This window comes from Biomphalaria glabrata, chromosome 10 (genome assembly GCF_947242115.1).
Source record: "Biomphalaria glabrata chromosome 10, xgBioGlab47.1, whole genome shotgun sequence".
NCBI lineage: Eukaryota > Metazoa > Mollusca > Gastropoda > Planorbidae > Biomphalaria > Biomphalaria glabrata.
Genome location: NC_074720.1, coordinates 27,009,773 through 27,035,007, shown reverse-complemented (window position 1 = coordinate 27,035,007; position 25,235 = coordinate 27,009,773). Strand labels below are relative to the sequence as shown.

Genomic DNA, 25,235 nt, shown 5'->3' with positions numbered 1-25,235 from the left:
AATTTTTGGTTTCCCAGACCTGTCGAGACGGAGGGGCATCTTGAGTCAAAGTTAGGTCATAGATGTGAGAAATATGAGCCAACAGGACAGTGGTCTGTCCTGCACTGTGCTATAGAAGCGTGCTCATGCCTGAACAGCCTTCACCACGGGAAAGAGCGGTCAGGGCGCCTCATGCGCTCCCAGGGTCGGCGGGCTTTTTGGGACTTGTCCCAACACTGAAACCACCTATTTCTACATTTTATATTGTAGACAGAGCATGATAAAAAAACTCACAGCCTACTCGGTCAATGTGACTAAAAGAGACATAAGAATACTCACCAAAAAGCCAATTTAAATGACGTCATCAGATTGGGGCCTCAATAAAAGCAAGAACAAAATTAAATCAGAAAAAAGAAATCAGTAACAACATTTCAGCCTCACAAGGTTAGGTCCAAGTAAATTATAGTTAGTCTGATTAGAATTTATGTGTAACACCCACAAGTGATCCTCACTTAGATCTAGATCTAGACAACATTACTTCAACTGAAACTGATTATTTTGCTCTACTTGTAGAAATAAAAAAGCAATAGATCTAGAATTTAACATCTAGATGTCTAGAACAATTTTAATTGTATTAACACTATTATTATGAATTTATGAATATAGATCTAGATTTAGAATTTCTAGCTTAAATTAAATTTAGATCTAGACTTTATAGATCTATCTACATCTAGGTGTACATCGTCTACATAAAGATGACTAGATAAGAAATGTAAAACAGGACTAGATGTATAACAGAATCTAGATCTTTCGTAATCAGGCGCGTACTGGATGTCAAACTTGACCCTGCACTCATAGGCGTAGCCATGGGGGTCCCCCCCCCCACACACACACACCGAAATGAAATCATACATTTCTGGACCTCTTCCAGCTTGATTTTCCTCTCTGTAAACCTCACAAAGCTTTACTTTTTAAATCAATCAGTTGCATTTCAGTTGCATTTCTAGAGATTCAGTATCAATCTCAAATGGATAAATGTGGATTTCGTTACTAGTTGTGTTGAGAGGATTTACTATAAGTGCTAGTTAGAATGGTTAGAATAGTTAGAATTGTTTTGAATTGCTCAAACCTTCAGTCAATTGATCTTTAATTGTCTTCTAACTGTGCTGAAGTAGTTTATGTTAACAGTTGCACTGGTTTTATTGCGATATTACTCTAGAGCGTGAAGGGGAAGTAATTTACCATTCTGAATAACTTCTGCAAAAATATTTTTTTTCTCTTCAAAACAAACCAATTCTTCTACCAAAACATATGCTGGATTTCCCTTTACTGGATGTTGTAGCTTCAACTCATTTAAATTTAGTTTTTATATCCACTATAATGTTAACCTCCTGTATATGGCCCCTTGCTCTCTAAAACGTTTCAACATCTTATCTTTAGAAAGTCATCGCACTTGATTGGGCAGTAAGAGAGTAGTAGTAAGATGAATACCAAGTAGTCTCCATTTCGTTAAAGAATTCTTGAAACTGACGCTGGTAAAGTGCTTTTAACAAGATACTGTCCACAGTCTTATTACCAAATTCACGACCTCAACATTTTCGGCCGGAAATGTTTGGAGACAAAGCGTTTCTCTGTGTATTATGTAGTGAAACGTAAGAATTTTGCGGTTTATTTTTGCTTCCAGTCACACTTCCAGGAATCGTTGTTACCCTTTTATTTTTTCAGTCATACTTCTGGCTCCATCAGTTGCTATTAAAAGATTTTATTTAAATCGATCTTAATGTCTTCAAGGTTTGCTCGGCATTCACTGTATCTTCCCCTCTAGTTTGTTTTTATTTAATCTTTTTTTTTTTTAAATAATATGACGAGCTCTAAAATACGTAAACAAATAGATTTCTCTATTTTTTTGACAAAGACCTTTGGTCACTGGCCATCGCCGCTGTGTCACCATGGGGAAAGAAAAGTCCTCCAGTTCATCAGTACTCCAAGCGCATTATTCTGAAATCAAAGTAAGTAACAAAGACTCCACCAACACCATGAACTTTGTTTTGACCAGAATCACAAATGAGAAATTTTAACATTTGAGTTATTCGACAGATAAATTGAACAAAAATATTGAATTTATTAAATTTCCGAAGAAAAAAAAATCCACCAAGTTTCTTTCAAACGTTCCAAAGACAAGACAGTGACTATCTAGAGAGTAACATCCGTAGTTGAAGTCATCCGTGACTATCTAGAGAGTAACATCCGTAGTTGAAGTCATCCGTGACTGTCTAGAGAGTAACATCCGTAGTTGAAGTCATCCGTGACTATCTAGAGAGTAACATCCGTAGTTGAAGTCATCCGTGACTATCTAGAGAGTAACATCCGCAGTTGAAGTCATCCGTGACTATCCAGAGAGTAACATCCGTAGTTGAAGTCATCCGTGACTATCCAGAGAGTAACATCCGTAGTTGAAGTCATCCGTGACTATCCAGAGAGTAACATCCGTAGTTGAAGTCATCCGTGACTATCCAGAGAGTAACATCCGTAGTTGAAGTCATCCGTGACTATCTAGAGAGTAACATCCGTAGTTGAAGTCATCCGTGACTATCTAGAGAGTAACATCCGTAGTTGAAGTCATCCGTGACTATCCAGAGAGTAACATCCGTAGTTGAAGTCATCAGTGACTATCTAGAGAGTAACATCCGTAGTTGAAGTCATCAGTGACTATCTAGAGAATAACATCCGTAGTTGAAGTCATCCGTGACTATCTAGAGAGTAACATCCGTAGTTGAAGTCATCCTGATGCCACACATGTTCTTATTCACTAATGATTGTGTCTCACACATGAGAGATCATTTTCTAGGGTTTACAGTTGCTTTCATAAAGTGTAGCATGTGGAGACTTTTTTTCTCTGATAGTTTCTAGTTTAATTTTTATTTGAAAGTGTATTTCATTTTGAAATGATTCCATTACACTTAGTATTCATTTAATTTTCGTAAGGCCCTTTTTTTTGTAGCGGATGTTCTAGCGTGCCTCTACGTTCTATTATTGTATAGGGTTTGAACGTGCGGTACTGCTCCCGTCACTCATGCATCAGAGTCCTTATATTCGCGCCACATCAAAAAGCTAAGCTCCTTCCACCTACGCTGTCTAAGGAAAATTCATAAGATGCATTGGTCTGACCACATGCCAGATACTGAAATCTGACATGAACAGTATCAATGCCACAGTAAAAAGGTCCCTATTTCGATGAGCGGGGCATGTAGTCTGCATGCCAGACACTCGCCTTCCCAAACGACTTCTGCAGAGGGAGCTGTTTTCAGGAAAGCGCTGTCAGGGAGGTCAATACAAGCGCTATAATGACACCATTAAGAGCTCCTTCAAGGAGTCTGATATTGCCATTCACGTCTGGGAAGCGCTCTCGATCGCTCCTCAAGGCGTTAAACTGTGAGTCACAGAGTCATGAGATATGAAGCAAGGAGAGTGGCCAGCGTGAAAGAGCGCCAAAGCAACGAAAAGCTGAGAGAAGAAGCAGGCCTAACTGAAACTGACCAATTCTACCCTTGCCACTTATGCGGCAGGCTTTTTAAAGCAAGGATTAGACTTTACAGTCACCTTCGAGTTCATAAGATATGAGAAATGTTCGATCCTGAAGGAGGACTCCGAGGAGCTATGCATATATATTGTTGTAACCCTGCCTTGCACCAGTGCTTGAGGTGCGCACTAGCGCACTAGTGAACGAAAACAGGAAGAGACTAGAACGGAGAGAATAACATTGCATCAGGGATTGTGAAGACTCTGAATGTTTGGAAACTAAGAAGCCAGCTTTTGGTGCTGCCTGAAGGTTGTAGAAGGGACCTGGAGCGAAGCGGGGAAGGCTGTCGTTGGTCCACATTCGGGTTGCTGTCTAAAGGACTGGTAAATTAGTAGAAAGACTCTGAGGAAGATGAAGGATGCTATGTGTTTGTCCTAGTGAATAAACACTTGTATTTATCTCCTGTTACACTGTGTTGAGTTGCATGCCTATTCGTTGAGTGCCTAACCTAGAGAGTTACAACAATATATATATATATATATATATATATATATATATGCTTCGAATGGTACAGAGTAAATACTATTGTCCTATACGACTAGTGTATCCTTTTATATCAATTCATTTTATACTTCTGTGATGTCATTAAATCCTTACCAATTATGTGGACACGATCCATTGGGGTATTGTAAGTGAACTCTTGAAGAACTCTTTTAATATGACTCCTGCTTGCAATGTCTCTGCAGGAAGAGCTGCTAATGCCAGACATTGTGATCAACCAACCTTCCTTTACCAGTCCATCCAAGACCAAGGGGAATATCGGTGCCATAGGAAGTTTTGAGCATGCTGATGAGGGCAATGTCCAACACGCTCAGCTGCACCACAACGACATCGTGGAGGCGGACAGCAATGAAGTCGCGAAAGAGTTAGAACTGGAGCTGCCAGACCAGCGCGTGTCTCATGGAGAAGTCGCTAAATTTGTTCTACCGGATTCTCAAAGTCACATTCCAGGTGTCGAGAACGAGGCGCAACGTTCTGATTCTAAAGATCAAGATGACATGTTACTTCCGTAAGTGACCTTTTTTCTTCAGTGAATGACCTTTGAATTCAAAATGTGACTATGTACTTCATGAAGTGACCTTTTACTTTAATAAGTAATACTTTTACTAATCTTTGACATAAGTATGTGACCTGTGTCTGGAGTCAGACGATTAGAATATCGATTGGATTTGATCGGACTGGAAAACTTCTGGTACTATCTCCTGATTTTGCCTTGCGGTCACCCCCCCCCCCCATGTGTGTCCAGACAGCCGAGATGTCCAATGCTTCCATACTGTCCACATCGGCCTTCAGCAGTGTGACAAGTCAAAAGCTTGCTGTCAGAGTCACTCAAATTTATCACAGCATTAATTATTATTATTTATTATTTATTTATTTTATTTATTTCCCCGTCCTATCCCCAATTTCTTCACCCGCCCCATCTTTCCCTTTCCAGGCTAGACTGAGTCCACCACCTTGGGACAACTAGACCAAGGCTTTCACTTCTCTCCCTTGACCGGGGTAAAGATAAACACACAGTCTCTTTGATGTCTGACGGTCGCAGTTGACCCCACCTTGGGTGGAATGCAAGTCAATCTTTCTCCCCCCCCCCTCCCACATCTCTCTTTGATCAAAAAGATTACTAGGGTCAACACGCCTCGTGACGCTCCAAGGTGCGACTCTTGTCGGACTTCACCCACGTGTAAGATAAATCTTAAGCCTAGGACATTTCCTGTTTCCGCCCACATTTTCCAGGCCTATATATAAGATAGATTAAATCAAGCCAGACCCTCTTATTTCTCTATCGCTGTCAATCGAGTCTGGACTATATCATTTATTCTTACTCCTAGAGGAATACCTGGTGGTAAACCGAACTTAATCACAAGTTCCACTTAATTACTTTGTGCATATTTTTCACTGGATATTATCATGTGTATTTTATTATTTCATTTATATTTAATTAGTGCATTGTATTTCTCACTGCCGTAAGTAGAAAACACAAACATGTCCTATGTATGTATTTAAGTATTGCATTAATCTATTAAGGCTACGTTGCTCAATTGATCGTTGATGCAACCATGTATATATTTGTACATCTTATTTTATTTCCTTTATCTCGGCTGACCGCCTTGATAATTTTACTAGCGCACTAATACTGCGTCTAGAAAAGGGATATGAATTATCTCCCCTGTAGTCATTTTACTTTATCGAGAGTTGCGCCTCTTGAACGGACACCCTCTCCATTCAAGCGCGCTCCATTGTTCTCGGCCGACGGTCGTATGTAAACAAACCGTCATGGTCGCTGACCATCGCCCATTCCCCCCACCCTTTTTTTTAATCCAACTTGTGTTATACATTTTTATATTATTATTTCCCCTTTTGTGTACATTTTTATATTATTATTTCCACTTTTGTGTACGTTTTTATATTGCTACTATCTGCCATCTGTTTTTCCATATCCCATTTGTCATCATCTCCCCATTGTGCTCTAAAGCAATTTTACCAATCTGACGAATGCACCTCAGTCGAGGGCATCGATAAGATGCATGAGAGACATGTCCTAACTTGTCTTTATTTATCCGCAGCCTCCCTCAGGTGTCTGCCTATTTACCTGCCTATTCATTTGGCATTATCTGCCTATTCATCGGATCACTTGCCACTTGCTGTTGAGTATCATCTTCTGCCTACGTGGATATACTCAACTCTACTACTTGGCGCTATCGGATCTATTTGCCCGCCTATTCAACAGCCCACCTGTCAACTTATTAGGTGCGACGTCCCTATAGACCCAGATCTGAGCGAGACGTCATAGCTACGCCAAACCCTCTGCAACTCACTGGACTTATCCTGTCAACTACGCTGCCCACCGCAGATCAGCTCTGCCCGCAGTAGCCTTGTGCCCACGGTAGCCGGCCACCCGCCCTACTGTGCCCACTACAGATATCCGAACAGATTGAGACTCCACAAGAACTGTATCACCAGCGTCCCTCTACCCGCTGGAGCGCCACCTCCAGCTGCAGAACCCCAAGCCAGGATCACAGCCAGCTGCGACATCAACAGGACAAGCAGCTAAGTTCAGAAGACAAAGTGACATTCTCTCTTATTAAGTGCAAGAGTGATGATCAAAATTAGTATCAATTAGAGATAGATACAAACCCTCCCCCTTTTTATTCTTTTATGTAAATATTTATGTAAATAAATATTCCTCATTTTTAACTTTGTATCTTTCTTTCATTGCTTGTCTCGTTGCGTGCCTGCTCCCGATTTATATGCTGACGGGTTGGTGTGTAATCATGTCAAAAATAATCATCCCCTAGACATTAAACGCGCCAAACACACGTCACTTTCCCAAACCTGTCACAAGCAGAACATAATAATTTTTAATTTTCTAAGATAGTCTTGCCAGCGTATGCCCATTATGGAGCAGAGGCGCCGCCTTTGAAAGAAGTGGTCGGAGAGACTTAGATGTCTTCAACACATCATGGGAAGAGGGGGACTGGGTGACATCATCCCGACCATTATTTCTATGACATGGTTTCTAGTTGATGATTCATAGTAGGTAGGTAGGTGGTAAGGTAATTAGGTAGGTTGGCTGGTTGGTAGGTTGGTTTTGTTACACGCTGAGTGCATCGAATAGGTGTCTGTAAGAATCTATCTACTGCAGATATGACGCTGTGGATCTCCGTGATGTGTTCAAGACACAGCTAGTACTGAGACATGTGAGAGATATGTCTTCTCAGACAGATTAGAAATGGAAGGTGATGGCTGAACGCTGGGGGCATGGCAGAATTCTAAAGTCCAGCAGTGAATGTAAGTCGATTAACATTAAGAACAGCCATACAATTAGTGAATATCCAAACAACTAGTGAACAACCAAATAACTAGTGAACAGTCACACAATTAGTGAACACCCACACAACTATAGTTCGTCCATCGTGGTTCGATGAAGACCACTTTGTCATCCAGAGGGCTGAGAGCTTTGCACTGGGGTTTTGTGCCTCTTCATATGGCTGGTGAGACCTATGTGAGCCCGGAATGTTCGGCCGCACACTGGGCAAGTTTATTCCAGCTGGAGCTAGTGTCATTGGCCTTGCTTTTCTTCTCTGGCGTTTTTCTTCTGCCAGCGTTGTTCTCTTTTCCTCAGCAACATGTGCGCCAGTTTTTACAGCGCGACGCCATGATTCTCTGTCATGTGCCTCTGTCTCCCAGGTGGCTGAGTCTATGCTGCACGCCTTCAGAGAAGCTTTTAGGGTTCCTTGAAGCATTTTCTTTACCGCCTTGCGAGCGCTTTCCTTCGCTTAGTTGGCCATACAAGAGTCGTTTAGGGATGCGGCGGTCTTCCATTCTGCAGACGTGTCCTACCCATCGCAGCTGGGACTGCACCAGGATTGTGTGGATGCTTTGCAGACCCGCTCTTCGAAGGACTTCAGTATCTGATATTTTGTTTTGCCATTTGACATTCAGTATTTTTCTTAGACATGTCATGTGGTAGTGGTTCAGTTTCTTTGCATGATTTCTGTACACTGTCCACGTTTCTGAGGCATTGAGCAATGTTGGGAGGATGACAGCTCGATAGATCCCTAGCTTTGTATTTGAGGTGATACCTCGTCTGTTCCAGACATTTTTAGACAGTCTGCCATAGGATGCAATGGCCTTGGCGATACGCAGGTCGATTTCATTATCGATCTTTCCGTTTCTGGAGAGTGTGCTGCCAAGATATGTGAATCTGTCCACTGCCTTTATATCATGTCCATTTATCTTGATGCTTGGATCCTAGTAGGCTTTCCCCGGTGCGGGCAAATATAAGACTTTAGTCTCTTTTGTGTTAATGATAAGGCCAAAGTCTGAGCATGCTGTTGAGAAGTCACTTGCGATGCTCTGCAGATCATTTTCAGAGTGGGCATTTAGGGCACAATCGTCAGCAAATAGCAAGTCCCTGATTACTGTTGATTTTATTTTTGATTTTGCTTTGACCCGCCTCGGGTTGAATAGGCCACCATCAAATCTGTATGTTATATTTATCCCGTTGTTTTCTCTATTTGTGAATGCATCTGTCAGCATAGCGGAGAACATGATACTGAACAGTGTAGGTGCTAGGACACAGCCTTGTTTTACCCCATTTGATACTTCAAAGGGCTCTGAAGGTTCTCCACTTTCTTGGACACGAGCCTTTATGCCATCATGAAATAGTCTCACCATGGTTATGAATTTTTGTGGATATCCATACTTTGACATAATCTTCCAGAGTCCTTCTCTACTAACAGTGTCCAATGCATTTGTTAAGTCGACATCTATTGAGAAGAGTTCAGCATTTTGTTCTTTGGCATTTTTCCTGAAGCTGCCTTGCCGCAAAGATCATGTCTATGGTTCCACGCTCTTTTCTGAAGCCGCACTGGCTTTCTGGGAGTAGACCATGTTCTAGGTGTTGCATGAGCCGATTTAGTAGAATGTGTGCACAACTAGTGAACAACAAATAACTAGTGAACAGTCACATAACTAGTGAACAGTCACATAACTAGTGAACAGTCACATAACTAGTGAACACCCTCACAACTAATGAAAAGCCACACAACTTGTGATGATTTGTCAAGCATCAAGCAAAGTGTTGGTTTTATAAAGCTTATATCAACTCACCCTGACAGTCTGTTTGGTACAATTTCAGTAGACGCTATTTCTCCAGCACCCATTCTCGGATCAAGATAAGACTTAATACAACTATTTATTGTACCTTAAAAAACATGAATCAATTGAAAAAAAAAACAATTTGTTAATTTTTTAGTGGTATTTAATTATTTGATTTGATATCGAAAAAGAGAAATAATACCTACCGTACTAAGAGATATAATAAATGTGGAGTTGCCATCATTTGTGGGCACGGGGCTTGACCCCTTTGGGGGCCCCGGCCTTTGGCGTAATATTTAATATAAAAAAATGTCGAACACTCATTAGGGGGCCCCCTCAAGTGGGCGCCAGGAGTGATTTTCAAATTCTCGCCCCACCCTATCTACGCCACTGCCTCTGTTGCCTTTTGACCGAAACCCTTTTTTTTTTAAAGTTATCCTGTCGCTCCTTATACGTTCGTCCTTGATTAGTTCAGGACCTAAACATGATCTGTTAAGATTGCTCAAGTTAGTCTCTACTATCTTCTAAGTCATGCTACTTTCTACACACAGATTGGATCTATCATCTCCCAACTGTTCCATTTGTACATCCACAGGGGGAGCAGTGGACAAGACTGTAAGTACACAATTAGAAAATGAGTGACACGTTTACATTCGCCTTTCAAGTTTAGAGATTGAAGACTTGTCGGAAATGTTCGTCAAGAGTTGTGTTGACCACACTATCCATGGGCTACACATCGAAGAAACTTAAAACAACTCGTTAATCTCATCAAACTCAAAGCAATGACAAAATCCTCCAACAATTAACACAAATCCGCGACTAATATAAATCACTTGTATAAATCAAACAAGTATTCTAAGTAGCTTGAGTGACACAAACTATCGATATTAAACAGACCAGTGAATACTGAATAATGACCGATAACTATAATCCATAAATACTGATCCAATGACCAACGACCTGACACCTTGTCTCCTTTTACTTTGATCTTCTTACAAATAAACTTCGAGTATAAACTTCCCTTTGACCTTTGACTGAGTCACTCATTTAACTCTTTGTTGTTACTGGTTGTTAGCTTGTAGCACCAAACTTCTGGTACACAACTAAACCGTTGAAGGCGAAATGTATCTTAACTAATAAAACTTCTAATAACTTGAATGACTAAAAACTAAATAGAACTTTATTTATAATATAGACAAAATCAACTTGTGATGAAATAGATGTAGTAGACTTAAGTATCCTTTAACAAAATCTCACTCACTAAAATAACACAACCTTTCAGTCTTACGTTCTAAAGCCGTCTCCCCTAGTGACGACAATACCACCTATGTTGCATCATTCATAACCAATCGTTAACCTCTTCCCACCGTCACCATAGAAGCACACACACACACCATAACACTTTTCATTAGAACTTTTACTGAATCACTCATTTATTTCTACACACAAAAATGAGCTCCAATTAGTTCCTCTGGCCAGACCAACATGTCCATTCTTTGACCTCTTTCTAGCCCTAGCCGCGATGTGCAGTCCAGTGTGACACCATAGCTAGGTATACTCTTCAAGTTGGTTGCTGAACTGAGTGAGCTATACCGCTGTCAAAGAGGAGGGAGGTTTGAGATGGAGGTGTTCAAACATAAGTTCTAGGATTTAGTATTAGTTATTTCCAAATGTACATTTTTTTAGTTGGCAGTATTAAAGTTCAGGCATCGTGAAACTCTCTGAAACATAGTTTTACATACAACCTTCTCTTTTGACATGTCCACATAAAACATGATTGGGTGGCACTAAACAGTAACATTTACTTGACTAATAATACTTGACTAATAATACTTGATTAATAATACTTCACTAATAATACTTGACTAATAATACTTGACTAATAATACCTGACTAATAATACTTGACTAATATTACTTGACTAATAATACCTGACTAATAATACTTCACTAATAATACCTGACTAATAATACTTGACTAATAATACCTGACTAATAATACCTGACTAATAATACTTGACTACTATTACTTTATTGTAGCGTTAAGACGCCTTAAATTTAAGATTAATTAGATTGGAAGAATCCATTGCTTGTATTATACTAATAAATATCCAAAGCAAATGTATGTAATGTTTCTTTGCAGATTTTGAAACTGGGTATGGATTTTGTTTTGTTTAGATTGGTTCATTTCAGTTTGATATTCCTCTGTTGTATTTGTTACATCAGATTGTGGTTTCTGTGTTCCATTTACTTATTGGAATTTTTTTTTTTTTTTTTTTTTACCGAGCTTATGTCACTCCGTCAGTCTGGTCGAAATCTTTGACACATCAGAGCTTACTTCCCATTTAGAGCTGCTAATATTTGAGACATTTGTGAACCACGTTTTTACATTTACCTGATTTTCTTACCAAATAGCGAATCCAGAAGACCCATAGTAGCTGCCAATGAGTTTTATTTGAAACCACAAACTCTCTTAAACAATCTTTTTTTTATTATAAAATCGTTTGCTTGAAGTTCTAAAATAACTAGTTGTTGTAATGAGCCACATTTTATGTTGTAAGTAGATATTTACTCAGTGAACAACTAAATGCCAGCCAACTTGAAAACTAAAGAGTAGTGATGGTAAGAGGTTAGGGTTAGATGGCGAGTTTGGCGACCTGATGCTGTGGTGAATCAGGATAACACTTACAACATCCTATACATCTGAATGTCGACTACTTTGTACTGGTAGCTCACTGACCTAGTAATTCACTTGTAAGGTTTCTCTACTTGCATCTACCTTTGTGTTTCTACTTGTCAGGTGACCGGAAGAAAGCCACAAACAAAAATACTGTCAAGAAATTTGGTAAGTAATGGTCTACTAACTCTACTTCTACGACCACAAACACAATATTTTATACTAGTCGACCGGCGGCGTAGCATACGCCGCTATTTTGCAGGGCCGGCCATAGGCCACAGCAGCCTATCCGACCGCAGTGGGCCCAACACTTTCATAGGACCCGGATTTATTCTATGTGTAAATTATTAAATTAAACTATTTTATAACTTATAACAAATTTCTCGCGGCAGCCTGATTTACCAGGAGCTCCTGGAAATCTCCTGACATTGCAAAATATATGAAAAAGTCATGGAAATCTCCAGAAATTATTAAAAATATTTTGAAAACTCATACAAATCTCATGAAATATATAGACAAACATTTGCCATTTTGGGGTGTCATTCAATATGGAAAACGCCAATCCAACGGGCGATAAATAAAAATGGCATTATGCATTAGCCGTAATTGTGTACTCTGGTGAAAGAAGCTTCTCGCGCCTCAAACTAATGAAGAATTACTTTAGTTCAACAATTCTCGTAGATAGATTGAAAAATTTATTAACTGTTGCTATTGAGCGTTATCTATGTAGGAAATCAAATTTTCTTTATATACTGTAAGACTTCGCTTTACGCAAGGCTCGTAAAGTTTGTGGGATAACTCTATCCGCAGAAATAAAATAGTGATCTTTCCTTTACTTCTTATTCTCGTCCAAACTCTTGAGCAAAGAAGAGAATTATATATATAGATTCATAGGACCCTCACTTTCATAGGACCCGCACTTTCATAGGACCCGCGCTAATTCAAGGTGTATAAATAGTTAAATTAAACCATTTTATAACTTAAAACAGATTTCCCGCGCCCTCCTGTCGATTTACCAGGAGCTCCTGGAAATCTCCCAAAATCGTAAATAATACGAAAAAGTCCTTAAAATATAACTGGTGAAAGAAGCTTCTCGCGCCTCAAACTAATGAAGAATTACTTGAGGTCAACAATTCTCAAAGATAGATTGAAATAATTGGTAATTCTTGCTATTAAGCGTGATCTATGTAGGAAACAGAATTATTATGATATACTCTATGACTTTGCTACACGCAATGTTCGTAAAGTAATTCTGTACGTAGTTAAGAATGGATAAAATGCATAGACGAATTTACTTTCTAATACAAACTCTTAAATTTCACTTATTGTCCGCTTCCCTAACCAAACTTGGCCCCGCGAAATCCGTTTCGCATAGGGCCCCACAATGGTTAAGTATGGCCCTGCTATTTACATTAATATACATAGTAGATTACTTAATCTCTTTCCTTGACTTCTTGGTCACAATGGTTAAGTCCGGCGCTGCTGTTTTGTGTTTGTAAAATGTTTGTATGTAAAATGTCTCAAAAGTTGAAAGCACAGATTCTCTCTTTATCACGAACTGCCATGTTCCTTTTGTCCATGTAGTGCGGAATCTTGGAGTTTTCTTCGACTCAACACTATCTTTCGATCCACACATAAGTCAGCTCTGCAAAGGTCTTTATCTGCAGCTGCGCAGATTAGGCCAGATCCGACCATATTTAACAACAGAGTCAACAAAAACGCTAGCTGTGGCATTCATACTCTCCCGCATTGACTACTGCAACGCCGTGCTAGCAGGTATACCAGATGACAAAATAGACAAGCTGCAACGTATACAGAACAACGCCGCTCGAATAGTCCTTAAAAAAAACTAGACAAGATTCTGCTACTACGCTCTTGGGCACGCTCCATTGGCTTCCCGTGAAAGCGAGAATCGATTACAGGTCGCCACACTTTGTCATCAGTGTATATATAACAATGAAATGCCCCTATACCTTAGCGAACTGATTACTCCATATGTCCCCCAGAGAGCCCTGCGCTCAATGGACTCAACGCTTTTAGTAGTGCCACGTTTCTCCCTCAAAAGCTACGGTCTGCGGGCTTTTTCAGTTCACGGACCAAAGGTTTGGAACTCACTCCCCATTGATCTCAGACAGACAACATGCTACACCACTTTTAAGAAGAACATTAAGACCTATCTGTTTAAAACTTTTTTAGATTAACTGTCATTTTACCTCTCGTGTTTTTGTTTGTAATTTTGTTACAGCGCCTTGAGCCTACATTTTGTTTAATAACAGCGCTTTATAAATACAATTATTATTAATGTTTTACAATGTTTCGAATGTTCCGTCAGAGTTACTTTAACGTTTTTGTAAGTCTTTAACAGAACATGTCATTAGGCTTTACGTACGTCACGCTGGCCATCCAGCTATCCAGCTAGACATATCTATCCAGCTAAACATATCTATCCAGCTAAACATATCTATCCAGCTAAACATATCTATCCAGATAGACATATCTATCCAGCTAAACATATCTATCCAGATAGACATATCTATCCAGCTAAGCAGTTGCCACGTCTCGTTATGACATCAGACCTGTGAGGTGGCAACGAGATTTTTGTCTAAACTGCCCACAGGTAGCGACGTGGTTTCAAGCCTTCTAGAATGAGACAGAATGAGACAGAATGAGACAGAATGAGACAGAATGAGACAGAATGAGACAGAATGAGACATATTTAACGATTTGTCTTAATTGGACTCGACCTTTTTTTAAATTTTGTCGTGATAAGACATTTACACGCGTGAGGAGATCGGCCCCAGAGCCCCACGTGATAAGACATTTACACGCGTGAGGAGATCGGCCCCAGAGCCCCACGTGATAAGACATTTACACGCGTGAGGAGATCGGCCCCAGAGCCCCACGTGATAAGACATTTACACGCGTGAGGAGATCGGCCCCAGAGCCCCACGTGATAAGACATTTACACGCGTGAGGAGATCGGCCCCAGAGCCCCAAAAGGTGGTCGCGTAAGTATTTAACAGTACGGAGACAATGCGCTGTTTAACACATTGACCCCCAACACTTTATTACTGCTTGAAAGATATTTTTTCTATTTAATATCAATTTGTAGTGGTCCAACTAAGACATTGCAAAAAGATTTTTTGAAAAATTTCATATTCTAAAGATTTTATGAGATGCACACTGGCAGTATAAGCTAGCAGAAAATGGCCCGTGGTAATAATTATTTTAATTATTTTTAAAAAGTTTATTTTTTTACATTCTTAAAGGTAAAAATGATGTTATAACACCGAAAACACAAAATCAAGCATTTTAATGCTAAATAGTACATCTTTTATGTTTTAGTTACTATAAAATTATAACAATATAATAACAATATAGTGTACACACACAGAGAGAGAGAGAGAGAGAGAGAGAGAGAGAGAGAGAGAGAGAGCATGAAATGTACATTATCAGGAACTACCCAGTACTAACCTTCAATGAAGTCCAGTAGGGAATCGACGCCTACGAGGGCGCCATTATCCAGTTGATTGTTAAAAAGGCTTTTATCCAACAACCAGGCCTGAACATGCTGTTGTCCAACCCCCTGTCCTGTCTGAGGGCTCCCAGTAGTAGCGGCATGAGAGACCGTACCACGTACACAGGGCACAGCCCCCGATCCTGGGTCCACTCGCTAAAAGTGGCCGAGAGCAGCACTAACCATGGGGAGATCACCTCATATATCCCTATACTGTAACCGTCACTGTTCCATGTAACGACCGCCACTCCAGCTTAACAGCTAACTGGTGGCGGCCCCCTGTGTGGAACGGGGTGGCGGACTTTTTGGACTGGGGTGCGGGCTATTTGTTCCATCCCTACCCCGAGTGAGTACTAAAGTACTAACCAGTTACTTTGATCCACGACCCCCCCCCCACACCCACCCAGCCACGGCCATAATATACGTGCTCTCTCTTTCTCTCTCTCTTTTTTATCTCACTCTTACACACACACACACTAGCTGATACGCTACGCTACGGTTTAAATAGTTGCTCTATATGTTTAGTTTGCCCGGAACACTCTTACACTCATAGCCCGCATTACAACATCCCCCCCCCAACACAATTTTCTAGCCCTCAAATTCTGTCATTTTTTGTCTCTTTCATTCTACAAACAAAGGGCCCCCCCACCCCCCTATTATAAGGTATGCACAAACACTTCTTAGGCCCATCAGTTCGGCCATTGTATAGTCTAATGAAACGGCTGTCCTTGATTTCTAAAAGCGCATAGCTCTACCGATACCCATGCTACGCTACTGTTAAAATAGTTGGTCTATGTGTATACCGCCTTGAACACTTTCAAATCCATCAACAAAATGGCCCGTGTTACAACGCTACCTCATAGCGAAGAAAATTGTCTAGCCCTCAAATTCTACAAGTCCCCTTAAATTGTGTCTCTTTCATATTTCAATCAAAATGGCCCACAAACCCTAGTATGGAGAATATACAAACATTTCTTAGGTCCATCAGTTGTAGGTTATAGGGTAGGGCATGGACTAAGTCACAATGGCGGATTTTCCCTCTTAGACTTACAAACAGAGCGCTAGTATTCTAAAAAAGGTTTCATCAAATCCATTTTTGGATAAAAAAGTCGGAGCAGTAAAGTGTAAATATAAATGTAACATTTCTTTTAAAATGTGGATTTATATAATAGATTAAAGCAAAATAAAATATTACCCTGTTTACTAATCTAAACTGGGAACATACGGTGGCAAGCTTTTTCAAGAAAGATGCATTTCCAAAACACTCACGATTCTTAAAGACAACCTGCACCCATTAAACTACTGTTACATAAGATCTGAACGAGGACTAAAACATAAACATTTAAAAACTCCTTTATCCCACTATCGGTCAGAGTGTTACAAGATCAGCTGTCGTCATCGAGAAGTACATAGAAGTTAAACTCATAAATCGCTGATTGTGAATGTGTATGTGTTTCGTGTGTGAATGTTGTTCGAATTTTTCATCTATATTGTTATTGTACAGTAGTTACGCTGAGGTTGTCAATTGTAGTCAAACTGAATTTCCCTTTGACTGGATCAATAAAATTATCTTATCTTATCTTATCTTACTAAAAAAGGCAGGTCAAATTAAGTACAATAAGTACAGTGGGGGGAAAAGGTTGAAGTGTGACTGACATTCGAGGCACCAGGGGCGTAACTATATTCTTTTAGGCGTATTGATCCTACTAGTATCTTCATGTCCAACGAGATTGTTTGCAGTCGGCCTGTTTCACTCAGCATAAGACGCCAACAAAACGATGGTGGAACAATCTTTAGATATTTGACCGTTTGGACCTTTTGAATAATATTTTTACATGAGAAATATTCTAACATGAATTTATAACCTCTAACTACATTGCACATACAATGTGCTCCTTGAAAAGAAAAGATAACCCACTGATTGATGAAAATAGACGCAATCGTCCCACCCCCCAACCATCACATAATCCGCCAACATTCTAGAGGGGGCACCAAGTCGGCCAACATTCTAGAGGGGGCACCAAGTCGGCCAACAGTCTAGAGGGGGCACCAAGTCGGCCAACATTCTAGAGGGGGCACCAAGTCGGCCAACATTCTAGAGGGTGCATCAAATCGGCCAACGTTCTAGAGGGGGCACCAAGTCGGCCAACATTCTAGAGGGGGCACCAAGTCGGCCAACATTCTAGAGGGGGCACCAAGTCGGCCAACATTCTAGAGGGGGCATCAAGTCGGCCAACATTCTAGAGGGGGCATCAAGTCGGCCAACATTCTAGAGGGGCATCAAGTCGGCCAACATTCTAGAGGGGGCACCAAGTCGGCCAACATTCTAGAGGGGGCATCAAGTCGGCCAACATTCTAGAGGGGGCACCAAGTCGGCCAACATTCTAGAGGGTGCATCAAGTCGGCCAACATTCTAGAGGGTGCATCAAGTCGGCCAACATTCTAGAGGGTGCATCAAGTCGGCCAACATTCTAGAGGGTGCATCAAGTCGGCCAACATTCTAGAGGGGGCACCAAGTCGGCCAACATTCTAGAGGGGCATCAAGTCGGCCAACATTCTAGAGGGGGCACCAAGTCGGCCAACATTCTAGAGGGTGCATCAAGTCGGCCAACATTCTAGAGGGTGCATCAAGTCGGCCAACATTCTAGAGGGTGCATCAAGTCGGCCAACATTCTAGAGGGGGCACCAAGTCGGCCAACATTCTAGAGGGGCATCAAGTCGGCCAACATTCTAGAGGGGGCACCAAGTCGGCCAACATTCTAGAGGGTGCATCAAGTCGGCCAACACTCTAGAGGGTGCATCAAGTCGGCCAAAATTCTAGAGGGGGCACCAAGTCGGCCAACATTCTAGAGGGGGCACCAAGTCGGCCAACATTCTAGAGGGGGCACCAAGTCGGCCAACATTCTAGAGGGGGCACCAAGTCAGCCAACATTCTAGAGGGGGCACCAAGTCGGCCAACATTCTAGAGGGGCACCAAGTCGGCCAACATTCTAGAGGGGTCACCAAGTCGGCCAACATTCTAGAGGGGGCATCAAGTCGGCCAACATTCTAGAGGGGGCACCAAGTCGGCCAACATTCTAGAGGGTGCATCAAGTCGGCCAACATTCTAGAGGGTGCATCAAGTCGGCCAACATTCTAGAGGGGGCACCAAGTCGGCCAACATTCTAGAGGGGGCACCAAGTCGCCAACATTTTAGAGGAGGCACCAAGTCGGAAAACATTCTAGAGGGGCATCAAGTCGGCCAACATTCTAGAGGGGCACCAAGTCGGCCAACATTCTAGAGGGTGCACCAAGTCGGCCAACATTCTAGAGGGGGCACCAAGTCGGCCAACATTCTAGAGGGGGCATCAAGTCGGCCAACATTCTAGAGATGGCATCAAGTCGGCCAACATTCTAGAGGGTGCATCAAGTCGGCCAACATTCTAGAGGGTGCATCAAGTCGGCCAACATTCTAGAGGGGGCATCAAGTCGGCCAACATTCTAGAGGGGCACCAAGTCGGCCAACATTCTAGAGGGTGCATCAAGTCGGCCAACATTCTAGAGGGTGCATCAAGTCGGCCAACATTCTAGAGGGGCACCATGTCGGCCAACATTCTAGAGGGTGCATCAAGTCGGCCAACATTCTAGAGGGGCACCAAGTCGGCCAACATTCTAGAGGGTGCATCAAGTCGGCCAACATTCTAGAGGGGGCACCAAGTCGGCCAACATTCTAGAGGGGGCATCAAGTCGGCCAACATTCTAGAGGGTGCATCAAGTCGGCCAACATTCTAGAGGGTGCATCAAGTCGGCCAACATTCTAGAGGGTGCATCAAGTCGGCCAACATTCTAGAGGGGGCATCAAGTCGGCCAACATTCTAGAGGGTGCATCAAGTCGGCCAACATTCTAGAGGGGGCATAAAGTCGGCCAACATTCTAGAGGGGGCACCAAGTCGGCCAACATTCTAGAGGGGGCATCAAGTCGGCCAACATTCTAGAGGGGGCACCAAGTCGGCCAACATTCTAGAGGGGGCATTAAGTCGGCCAACATTCTAGAGGGTGCATCAAGTCGGCCAACATTCTAGAGGGTGCGTCAAGTCGGCCAACATTCTAGAGGGGGCATCAAGTCGGCCAACATTCTAGAGGGGGCACCAAGTCGGCCAACATTCTAGAGGGGGCACCAAGTCGGCCAACATTCTAGAGGGTGCATCAAGTCGGCCTACATTCTAGAGGGGCACCAGGTCGGCCAACATTCTAGAGGGGGCATCAAGTCGGCCAACATTCTAGAGGGGGCATCAAGTCGGCCAACATTCTAGAGGGGGCATCAAGTCGGCCAACATTCTAGAGGGGGCATCAAGTCGGCCAACATTCTAGAGGGGGCACCAAGTCGGCCAACATTCTAGAGGGGGCACCAAGTCGGCCAACATTCTAGAGGGGGCATCAAGTCGGCCAATATTCTAGAGGGTGTATCAAGTCGGCCAACATTCTAGAGGGGGCACCAAGTCGGCCAACATTCTAGAGGGTGCATCAAGTCGGCCAACATTCTAGAGGGTGCATCAAGTCGGCCAACATTCTAGAGGGTGCATCAAGTCGGCCAACATTCTAGAGGGTGCATCAAGCCGGCCAACATTCTAGAGGGTGCATCAAGTCGGCCAACATTCTAGAGGGTGCATCAAGTCGGCCAACATTCTAGAGGGTGCATCAAGTCGGCCAACATTCTAGAGGGGGCATCAAGTCGGCCAACATTCTAGAGGGGCACCAAGTCGGCCAACATTCTAGAGGGGGCATCAAGTCGGCCAACATTCTAGAGGGGGCACCAAGTCGGCCAACATTCTAGAGGGGCACCATGTCGGCCAACATTCTAGAGGGTGCATCAAGTCGGCCAACATTCTAGAGGGGCACCAAGTCGGCCAACATTCTAGAGGGTGCATCAAGTCGGCCAACATTCTAGAGGGGGCACCAAGTCGGCCAACATTCTAGAGGGGGCATCAAGTCGGCCAACATTCTAGAGGGGGCATCAAGTCGGCCAACATTCTAGAGGGTGCATCAAGTCGGCCAACATTCTAGAGGGGGCATCAAGTCGGCCAACATTCTAGAGGGGGCACCAAGTCGGCCAACATTCTAGAGGGTTCATCAAGTCGGCCAACATTCTAGAGGGGGCATCAAGTCGGCCAACATTCTAGAGGGTGCATCAAGCCGGCCAACATTCTAGAGGGTGCATCAAGTCGGCCAACATTCTAGAGGATGCATCAAGTCGGCCAACATTCTAGAGGGTGCATCAAGCCGGCCAACATTCTAGAGGGTGCATCAAGTCGTCCAACATTCTAGAGGGGGCATCAAGTCGGCCAACATTCTAGAGGGGCACCAAGTCGGCCAACATTCTAGAGGGTGCATCAAGTCGGCCAACATTCTAGAGGGTGCATCAAGTCGGCCAACATTCTAGAGGGGGCATCAAGTCGGCCAACATTCTAGAGGGGTACCAAGTCGGCCAACATTCTAGAGGGGGCATCAAGTCGGCCAACATTCTAGAGGGGGCACCAAGTCGGCCAACATTCTAGAGGGGCACCATGTCGGCCAACATTCTAGAGGGTGCATCAAGTCGGCCAACATTCTAGAGGGGCACCAAGTCGGCCAACATTCTAGAGGGTGCATCAAGTCGGCCAACATTCTAGAGGGGGCACCAAGTCGGCCAACATTCTAGAGGGGGCATCAAGTCGGCCAACATTCTAGAGGGGGCATCAAGTCGGCCAACATTCTAGAGGGTGCATCAAGTCGGCCAACATTCTAGAGGGGGCATCAAGTCGGCCAACATTCTAGAGGGGGCACCAAGTCGGCCAACATTCTAGAGGGTGCATCAAGTCGGCCAACATTCTAGAGGGGGCATCAAGTCGGCCAACATTCTAGAGGGGGCACCAAGTCGGCCAACATTCTAGAGGGGGCATCAAGTCGGCCAACATTCTAGAGGGGGCATCAAGTCGGCCAACATTCTAGAGGGTGCATCAAGTCGGCCAACATTCTAGAGGGGGCATCAAGTCGGCCAACATTCTAGAGGGGGCACCAAGTCGGCCAACATTCTAGAGGGGGCACCAAGTCGGCCAACATTCTAGAGGGGGCACCAAGTCGGCCAACATTCTAGAGGGGGCATCAAGTCGGCCAATATTCTAGAGGGTGTATCAAGTCGGCCAACATTCTAGAGGGGGCACCAAGTCGGCCAACATTCTAGAGGGTGCATGAAGTCGGCCAACATTCTAGAGGGGGCACCAAGTCGGCCAACATTCTAGAGGGGTTACCAAGTCGGCCAACATTCTAGAGGGGACACCAAGTCGGCCAACGTTCTAGAGGGTGCATCAAGTCGGCCAACATTCTAGAGGGGGCATCAAGTCGGCCAACATTCTAGAGGGGGCACCAAGTCGGCCAACATTCTAGAGGGTGCATCAAGTCGGCCAACATTCTAGAGGGTGCATCAAGTCGGCCAACATTCTAGAGGGTGCATCAAGTCGGCCAACATTCTAGAGGGTGCATCAAGCCGGCCAACATTCTAGAGGGTGCATCAAGTCGTCCAACATTCTAGAGGGGGCATCAAGTCGGCCAACATTCTAGAGGGGCACCAAGTCGGCCAACATTCTAGAGGGTGCATCAAGTCGTCCAACATTCTAGAGGGTGCATCAAGTCGGCCAACATTCTAGAGGGGGCATCAAGTCGGCCAACATTCTAGAGGGGCACCAAGTCGGCCAACATTCTAGAGGGGGCATCAAGTCGGCCAACATTCTAGAGGGGGCACCAAGTCGGCCAACATTCTAGAGGGGCACCATGTCGGCCAACATTCTAGAGGGTGCATCAAGTCGGCCAACTTTCTAGAGGGGCACCAAGTCGGCCAACATTCTAGAGGGTGCATCAAGTCGGCCAACATTCTAGAGGGGGCATCAAGTCGGCCAACATTCTAGAGGGGGCACCAAGTCGGCCAACATTCTAGAGGGTGCATCAAGTCGGTCAACATTCTAGAGGGGGCATCAAGTCGGCCAACATTCTAGAGGGGGCACCAAGTCGGCCAACATTCTAGAGGGGGCATCAAGTCGGCCAACATTCTAGAGGGGGCACCAAGTCGGCCAACATTCTAGAGGGGGCACCAAGTCGGCCAACATTCTAGAGGGGGCACCAAGTCGGCCAACATTCTAGAGGGGGCACCAAGTCGGCCAACATTCTAGAGGGGGCATCAAGTCGGCCAACATTCTAGAGGGTGCATCAAGTCGGCCAACATTCTAGAGGGGGCATCAAGTCGGCCAACATTCTAGAGGGGGCACCAAGTCGGCCAACATTCTAGAGGGGGCATCAAGTCGGCCAACATTCTAGAGGGGCACCAAGTCGGCCAACATATTAAAGAGGGTGGGGGGGACATAAGCTAGAAATGGGTTAAAATAAAAATAATTAGTATAGATTTTTAACACAAGTAAAGAATTGGTATACCAATGATAGGATTTCTCTACAAAAATTGGCCCGACGAGTGGGGGAGCGACCGAACCTACCCCCACCCTTCCCTGGATCCGCCACTGGTTAATTGTGTACAATTTAATGACAATTGTAAATAGCCTTATAGAAACTCTGGAATGTATTTATAAGATAACATTTGTTTGTTTTTCTCCAGGGAGCATTCATTCTATTCAAGAAACTGGTAGGTTTAAATCTAATCACACAATAGGTTTAGACATAATAATCACTCAATAGGTTTAGATATAATAATCACACAATATGTTTAGACATAACACCTACTCATAAAAAATGTATAGGCCTTCTCGTGTATAGATTTAGTTAGACAACCTATGTTTAGTTCAACAGTTTATTCGTATAATATAGATAGATTGATTGCTTGATAGATAGATAGATAGATAGATAGATAGATAGATATATTGCTTGATAGATAGATAGATAGATAGATAGATAGATAGATAGATAGATAGATAGATAGATAGATAGATAGATAGACAGATAGTGTACTTAATACTAACGACTTTGCAGAAATTCAACTTATGGCCTTGAGGAAAATGCGAGACATTGACAAATGTGTAGACACAAGTGACCTTGACTTTGACCCCGACGACTACGTCCAGTTTATGCGCCTGAGAAACAAACAGATGAGCAGACGATTTTCAAAACGAAGGTCAACACTAATCTCACACACCGAAGCTCCTAGAAAGGTATCGGACGAGGAAGTCTATCTCGAAGATGCTCCAAGTCAAATATCGTCTGATTGAACCGGAAGTTTCAAATCACGTGATGCGTCTGAAGAAGTGGGGAGTCATGGGATACGCCATTTCCGCCAAATATCATCCCAACATTTTGCTAATATCCCATGATACAATGCAAACATCCCTACATAGTTTACTCGACATATTAACATTATTAGTAAAACATGTGTACATACTTCTAATAATTTTTACTTTTCATTAGTAGAATAAAAAACACCACTTCATCCTATGAGTATATATACAAAGGTAGACATATTGTGATATATTTTTATATCTTTAAGCCGTACAATTATTAGCTTTAAGATTTATCTAGGCTATCATCTTTAATGTCAACTGTATAGTCCTAAAATGTTTATTATATATTCAATATATCATTTTTAATAGAACTTTTATATTAAAGATATCAAATGTTCGTAGTGTCATTAAAGGGAAGTTAATGTCACAACATTATTTTACTTGTATTTGTAAGAGTTATCTTCCTTGAGCCGACACAACTCGCAAGATCTACGTAAAACAACTCACTGTTCAGTTGACAATAACAACTAACAATTTGTGTTGTCTCTATACACATACATTTTCATGACGTAGTGCCGCAGAACATCCCTTAGTATTTATACGTAGCTTATATAACTCAAAGCACTTGATATATGTAACATATGAAACTAATGTCAGCATTGTATCTGCTTGTGTCTTGTTCAATAAATCTGTTTTTAAAACATAAAGAATCACGAAACAGACAATGCTCAATCATGGACAAATAGTTCAACATTTATGTCTACTAAGTCATTGGCTAGAGAATACATTGTATCATCTGTAGGATTAACACTGTAGTCATTGCAACAAGAAATTAAATCGTTAAAAATGAAATGAAGTGTTGGTGATTTTTATATAACTGCTTTGCAATGCAGGGCCGGACCCAGACTTTTAAAAAATTTGAGGTAAATTATAGATGTCCATAAATAAACATAGATGTCTGCAAGCTTACGCCCTGAAATTATAGATGTCCATAAATAAACATAGATGTCTGCAAGCTTACACCTTTAAATTATAGATGTCCATAGATCAAAATAAATATCCTGGTGTCCACTGCTCTGAGGTCCTCCATGAAAGTGTGACGCCAAGCCGTACTAGGATGTCCCTGTTTCCTCTTTCCTCGTAATGGCCTCTTATTAAACGTAATTCATTTTGACTGAGAACATGTCCCGCAAACCTCGTGGGACTCTGTTACAAGCTCACTAAGGGGTCGACTCCCAGTTCGGCATAGGACTTCCTTGTTTGAGAACCTATCTCTGTAACTGACTCCTAAAATCCGTCTCAGCCATCTCTGTTGAGCCACATTTAGTCTTTTCTCAAGTTTGACAGACGACTTCCATGTCTCGCATGCATACGTTGCTGCTGGGAGGACGAAGGTGTTAAATAGGTGGATTGTTAAAGTCTACTAGCTTGGCTTGTCCAATTAGAAAAACAAAAACCTCATCAAATACTTTGACAGACAGAAGGGTAGAAGCACATTTTTTGGTATTCCATTTGCTAGGACAAAGTCGAATAAATGCTCCTTCTTCCCTAGTGCCATTAGAGAATAGAATAGGTTGCCTGAGTCAGCCTGGAAAACCAATGACGTAGCAGAGTTTAAGTCATTGATCAATACGCATGACTAGATTGA

The 25,235-nt window shown here is 42.7% G+C and overlaps 1 protein-coding gene across 2 annotated transcripts; it reads left to right on the top strand.

Annotated features, from left to right (window-relative positions):
- Positions 1-351: 351 nt before the first annotated feature.
- LOC106064785 (uncharacterized) lies at positions 352-24,439 on the top strand. 2 transcript variants are annotated; one of them, XM_056043481.1, is made up of 9 exons: positions 352-423; positions 1,895-1,988; positions 4,246-4,568; positions 7,203-7,348; positions 9,756-9,775; positions 11,303-11,315; positions 11,960-12,004; positions 22,972-22,998; positions 23,343-24,439. In XM_056043481.1, exons 4-9 carry the CDS (start codon positions 7,300-7,302, stop codon positions 23,576-23,578), a joined length of 390 nt encoding a protein of 129 aa, XP_055899456.1. In that variant the 5' UTR covers positions 352-423; positions 1,895-1,988; positions 4,246-4,568; positions 7,203-7,299; the 3' UTR covers positions 23,579-24,439. The 2 variants fall into 2 exon arrangements, with proteins under 2 accessions (XP_055899456.1, XP_055899457.1); XM_056043482.1 differs by lacking the exon at positions 352-423 and adding an exon at positions 451-610.
- The last annotated feature ends 796 nt before the right edge of the window (positions 24,440-25,235 follow it).